The 5,967-nt window shown below is 54.0% G+C and overlaps 1 protein-coding gene across 1 annotated transcript in view; it reads left to right on the forward strand.

Annotated features, from left to right (window-relative positions):
• LOC113217418 (annulin) overlaps positions 1-5,961 on the forward strand; it is a 7,977-nt gene extending 2,016 nt beyond the window's left edge. Inside the window, exons 2-14 of the mRNA XM_026437316.2 lie at positions 650-904; positions 1,130-1,257; positions 1,403-1,532; positions 2,315-2,544; positions 2,866-3,040; positions 3,149-3,287; positions 3,744-3,819; positions 4,088-4,367; positions 4,620-4,764; positions 4,871-5,016; positions 5,122-5,282; positions 5,376-5,515; positions 5,600-5,961. Of these exons, the coding sequence (XP_026293101.1) occupies positions 650-904; positions 1,130-1,257; positions 1,403-1,532; positions 2,315-2,544; positions 2,866-3,040; positions 3,149-3,287; positions 3,744-3,819; positions 4,088-4,367; positions 4,620-4,764; positions 4,871-5,016; positions 5,122-5,282; positions 5,376-5,515; positions 5,600-5,759 (2,165 nt within the window). The 3' untranslated portion in view covers positions 5,760-5,961. The remainder of the gene's footprint in view (positions 1-649; positions 905-1,129; positions 1,258-1,402; positions 1,533-2,314; positions 2,545-2,865; positions 3,041-3,148; positions 3,288-3,743; positions 3,820-4,087; positions 4,368-4,619; positions 4,765-4,870; positions 5,017-5,121; positions 5,283-5,375; positions 5,516-5,599) is intronic.
• Positions 5,962-5,967: the final 6 nt, after the last annotated feature.

The following is a 5,967-nucleotide window of genomic DNA, read 5'->3' on the forward strand; positions in this document are numbered from 1 at the left end:
CGCCCCCGCCCACCTCCCTCCGGCTGATGTCACAAATGGGATTTGAATGGCCCGCGCGCCCCGCCCCGCCTCTTTCCGGACCGCCGCACATGAATATGCGGATGAGGTTTGTTTAAGCCGCGCGCCGGACGCCAGCAGCGCCTCTATCGCGCTGGAGCATCGCCTGGTCACAACCGGGAGCACCTGTTTCCAGACACGCCCCCCTGGCAAACAACAACAAAAATATTTCACGGACTTCTATTTTGTTTCACTGGTTTCAGAAAGTTGTGTATCCTTTACAAAAAGCAACAGCGATGTGTAGAAAAAGCACCGTTTTGAAAATATTGTGTGAGTTTCATTCATGGAGACGCGGCAGTGGCGGTGGGGCGTGGACGCCGCGAAACAGCTGAGAGACCTGCTCCCCCACTCCCCTATCCCCCCGCAGTGACTCAGGCGCGGTGGGGCGGGGCGGTGTGCTGGCGGGGCGAGCTGACCTTGGTCGACTGACCGAGACACGAGGCAAGGCCCCCGTGTAAGGCGGTCATCCCCTGGGGTGCCAAATACATTTAAAGAAACGAGACACGCAGAACAATACGAACACGCCGTGTTTCAACCAGCATCCCGCATCATTTTTGAAGTCCCTAAAAAAACTCATTTTCCCCGCCCGCAGAGCTTGACGGCGAGCTGGTGGTGTCGACGGGGCCGCTGTCCACCGGGCCACTGTCCGTGGTGGCCGTGCTGAGCGTGGACCTGTGCCTGGCGGAGAACGGCGGGGTGCACAACACGGCCCGCTTCGAGCTGATGGAGCGGCCCCGGGACGCGCGCCTCGTCGTGCGCCGCGGCCAGGCCTTCGCCCTCGTCCTGGCGCTCAGCAGGCCCTTCCAGCGCCACCGCGACGCCATGAGCTTCATCTTCTCCGTCGTCGGCAAGTACCTGGTACCTGGTCCACCCGACCCACTCTCGCCTCGAGGGGTACTTAACCATAAATTCAAGCATACACAGATTTTTCTAATTTTCTTCATTTTCTCTGATTTTTTCTGGATTTCTTTTCCCTGATTTTTTTCTGATTTTTTGGAGGGTGTCGACCGTTTTTTTGGGAAGTATACCCCTTGCTCTTTTAAAAATCTGACCGTATTGTCTCTATCTGCAGACGCGGGCAAGAACAGTTTCGGCCAGGGCACCCTGGTCGCCGTGCCCCTCCTGGAGAAGATCGCCGACTCCCCGGCCGAGTGGAGCGCCGTCCTGGACGCCACGGACGGCAACTACATCCGCGTGCTGGTCTGTCTCGTTCATTTGAATTTCCCGCGCGAGCCCCCCGGGGGGGCTAACGCGCCGATCGACGGCTGATCGCCCCGGAACCGATTATAGGCGGTCGGTCGATCGAACACCAATCACAATCATTCGATTCGCACTCTACCTCCAGATCACCCCGGCCGTGACGTGCATCGTCGGCGAGTGGAAGATGGACGTGGACACCAAGCTGCAGGGCGACGGCGCGCTCAGCTACTCGCTGCCCGGCGGCATCTTCATCCTCTTCAACCCCTGGTGCCCAGGTCAGAGCGCTAAGCCATTTTCGCAAACGACATCGGAACGACGTCGGTTTTGCCTTTCATAGTACACATGAAACGTGATCGTTTCGAACTCCCACTCCCGTTTCGCACTGGAACGGTCGCTTGTGCTTGCCATTATTTTGTCAAAATTTATACACATGATTTGACCTTTCAAAACGACCATAGGAGATTTTTCTACTTTTTGATAGAAAAAGAAACCAAAAACGCGAATATGTGGGTGCAGCAGCAGCAGTAGCCGTGACCTTGGCGTCAACGGCGCCGGGGTGGGTGCCGCCGTCCACAACGGGATCTCCAGGAATGGAAAGATTGAATATTTTGATACGGCGGCGGCGAGCGGCGGCTGCTCGCGTCTGCTCGCTGAGCGCGTAATGCCTGTGATTTGGCCCAGCAGCTGATCCGGGCGACATCATCTCTCCGCTGTCCGCGACGGGTTGCCGTGTGCCGCCGTGGGCGGGACCGGTAGCCGCGCGTCCTTTGCTAGCCTGACGACGCCCCTCCCCCTTGTCCTTCTCACACGAAAAAAAGATTAGCTATATAGGTAAACCAGCTAAATACGGGATAACTATTATTCAGATATGTAGCCAGAAAAAAAAATAATTTAGCTACTACGCTAAATATTTTTTGGCACAGCTAATTTTTAGCCACAGCTAATTTTTAGCCACAGCTAAAAACTTGCGGTTATCCCATATTTAGCTAATTGGTTGAGCTATACAGCTAATCATTTTTCCCATCCAATCTCTCACCCTCGACCTTGTCCCCCACAGAGGACCAGGTGTACCTCTACGGCGAGGACCTGCGCCAGGAGTACGTGCTGAGCGACTCGGGCCTCATCTACCGCGGCTCCTACAACCGGATCCGGCCCACCGTCTGGAAGTTCGCGCAGTTCGAGCGCGACATCCTGGAGTGCACGCTCTACCTGGCGGCCAGCGTGGGCCGGCTGTCGCCCTCCAGCCGCGCCGACCCCGTCAAGACGGCGCGCGCCCTCTCCGCCGCGGTAAGCCCCAGTCAGCTAAATACGCAATATTACTAATTATTTATCGATTTGCTAAAAATTTAGCTATGCGCCCACAAGTAGCTATGTAGTCAAAAATAGCTATGTTGATAAAAATAGCTGGTTTGATTAGCTACATAGCTAACTTTTTTGTGCATCGGCGACCACCCTTGCCGTGCGTCCAAGTCACCAACCTGCTGCAAGATCGTCAATAAATAGCGTCATGCACGGACTTCCCTCCGAGTTGTCGCAAGGAGGAAAGCGCACATCCCTCCTCGCGATACGCGGTCCTGCCTGCTCACTCTTGAATTTCGAATGCCGAAGGTCAACTCCCCGGACGACAACGGCGCCGTGATGGGCAACTGGACGAGCGAGTTCGAGGGCGGCACCCCGCCCACCAAGTGGGTGGGCTCCATGAAGATCCTGCAGACGTTCCACAAGACGCACAAGCCCGTCAAGTACGGCCAGTGCTGGGTGTTCTCCGGCGTACTCGGCACTCGTAAGAACAACTTTTCTTTAAAAATAAAAAAAATCTGTATCTGTACTAAACTTTTTGTTTCACTCTTTAAATTGCCATAAAATAAGGTACTATCGTTTGTTTGTGCAGTGTGCAGAGCGCTGGGCATCCCCTGCCGCGTGATCACGTGCTACGCCAGCGCCCACGACACGCAAAACAGCCTCACGGTGGACTATTTCGTCAACGACGCCGGCAAGGTCATGGAGGAGCTCAACAGCGACTCCATCTGGTGAGCGAACGGCGAATAGAGTATCCAAGACTATTGCTGCTGCTGGTGGTCTTTGTGGACCTCCAGCGGGCGCGCACGGAAAAAATGATAAGCTGTGAAGCGAAACCAATAACCAATGTAGCTAAATAAGGGATAACTAATTATTTAGCTATGTAGCTAAAAATGTAACTATGTTTGGCTACACAGCTGAATTTTAAGCTACGTACCAAATTTGTTTGCTATATAGCTAAATTTTAAGCAACATTTTTAGCTCTATAGCTAATTTTTGCGACATAGTTAAATGTTTACCTACACAGGAAAATGATTAGTTATCCACTATTTAGCTTAGCTAAATGTATTGTTGAGCTAACTCTTTTATTTTTTTCGCGCCGGGTGGGCGGAGTTCTCAATCAATTTTCCCTGTTGTTGTTTGTCCCGCTGCTATAATATAATTGACGCGGCCCGATGTCTCCGCAGGAACTTCCACGTCTGGAACGAGGTCTGGATGCAGCGGCCGGACCTGGAGCCGGCGCCGCAGTACGCCGGATGGCAGGTAATCCGTCAGGCCCACGCACTTCACGTCCACCACGCGCGCGGAGCGGCGTCCCGCTGCGCAGGGCCGCGTCGGCGGCCGAGTCGACAAGTTCGGCGGGTCGTTACCTCATCGCGAAGCAAAACAATCAACCCGAAATTTTCAAAAGAGCCAATTTTTGATTTGAAAAAAGAAAAGAAGGATTCTTTTTATTTATGAATGAAAATGCTGAATGCGCAGGATTGCATTGTCGGTAATTTCAATTTCTCATCCGCGAAATCCCACGCAGGTGATCGACTCGACGCCGCAGGAGCTGAGCGACGATATGTACCGCTGCGGCCCGGCCTCCGTGGCGGCCGTCAAGCGCGGCGAGGTGCTCCGGCCCTACGACGCCAACTTCGTGTACGCCGAGGTGAACGCCGACAAGGTGTTCTGGAAGTACGCCGGCCCCACTCAGCCGCTCAAGCTCCTGCGCAAGGATACCCTCGGCATCGGGCTGCTCATCAGCACCAAGGCGGTGGGTCGCTGGACCCGCGAGGACGTCACGCACACCTACAAGTACCCCGAGAGTGAGTACGCGAAGCGAGGGGTTCCTTACTAAGCGTACATCAGTTTTTCTGTTTTACTTGACTTTTTTGATTTTTACCGATTTTACTGATTTTTTTTTATTGATTTTTACGTGACTTATTTTTCAACTGAGTTTTTGGTGGAAGTGCACTATGATAAAGTAATACTTGCATTGAAATCAATGTCGACATACACTCTGTAAACGGTGTCGAATCGATAGCGAAATGATATATGTCGACGCGATATCGTTGCAGAGAGTGACGAGGAGAGGACAACGATGCTGAAGGCGCTGGAGACGAGCGAGTCCTTGTTCAGCCGGTACTACCTCAACGAGGACTTCAACGACCTCAAGTTCGACTTCCAGCTCCGGGACGACATCGTCATCGGCCAGCCCTTCTCGTAAGAAACGCCGCAGACCACGAGCGGACACCGGCGGACACCTTATTTCTATCGCAGTTATAGATGAATGGCAATTCGTCAGTTATTTTTATTGCATTTTTCGCAGTGTGGTGGTGTTGCTGCGGAACCGCAGCCGGCAGGAGGACCACCACGTGACGGTGGTGCTGCGCGTCGACACGGTGCTGTACACGGGCCGCGTCAAGGAGCCCGTCAAGAAGGAGCGCTCCGTGCACACCGTGCCCGCCGGGACAGGTTGGCTAGGAAATTTAAAAAAAAAAAAAAAAAGAAAACCGTCCCCGAGCTACGTGAAAATACTCAGTGTATACACCTTTGAAAAATTATTCTGTTTTCTGACAGAGGAGGAGGTGCGGTTGGACGTGACGTGGGACGAGTACGCGCCGCGCCTCATGGACCAGGCCGCCTTCAACATCGCGTGCCTCGCCACCGTCCACAACACCAACTTCGAGTACTTCGCGCAGGACGACTTCAGAGTCAGGAAGCCCGACATCAAAATTCAGGTGGCGCAGATTTCACTTTTTATCAAATCAAGTGATTTGAAGAGGAACTACTTACTTTGTGAAGTACTAAATGTCTGACCCTTGCCTCCTCAGCTGGAGAGCGAGCCGATCACGGACCGGGAGCTGTTGGCGTCCGCCACCCTGGTCAACCCGCTCCCCGTGCCCCTCAAGCGAGCCCAGTTCATCATCGAGGGCCCCGGCGTGGACAAGCAGCTCAAGATCGACATGGCACAGTGAGTACAGTCCACACTAAGACGTACCTGACACGGTGGGGGGACCAGCCGGCTGATTCTGTAATACGCGTCGTGTTCCTCCAGGTCCATCCCCCCGAACGGCGCGGCCACCGTGTCCTTCCGCATGGTGCCCAGGGTGCCCGGCAAGGCCACCATCGCCGCCAAGTTCGTGTCCAAGCCCCTCGACGACGTTGACGGCTTCCTCGAGTTCATGGTCTCGCTCAACCCGGACACGCTCGCCTGAAAACCTCGCGCCTCTCCCTGCTGCTGTGTTTTTCTCACGCACTGGGAGGTGGAGGAGGCGGAAGGTGGCGATGCCAGAAGACACAACGAAGATACTGGACGGTGAAGACGGAAGGTGACGCTAGACACTCAAATATACTGCAGCCATTTTCCTGCCCAACCTTTATTTAAGAGCACTTCGCTATTTGTTGAAAAATAGCACTTTGTAG

The sequence above is a fragment of the Frankliniella occidentalis genome, unplaced genomic scaffold, assembly GCF_000697945.3.
Source record: "Frankliniella occidentalis isolate FOCC.00 unplaced genomic scaffold, Focc_3.1 Scaffold3065, whole genome shotgun sequence".
Classification (NCBI taxonomy): Eukaryota; Metazoa; Arthropoda; class Insecta; order Thysanoptera; family Thripidae; genus Frankliniella; species Frankliniella occidentalis.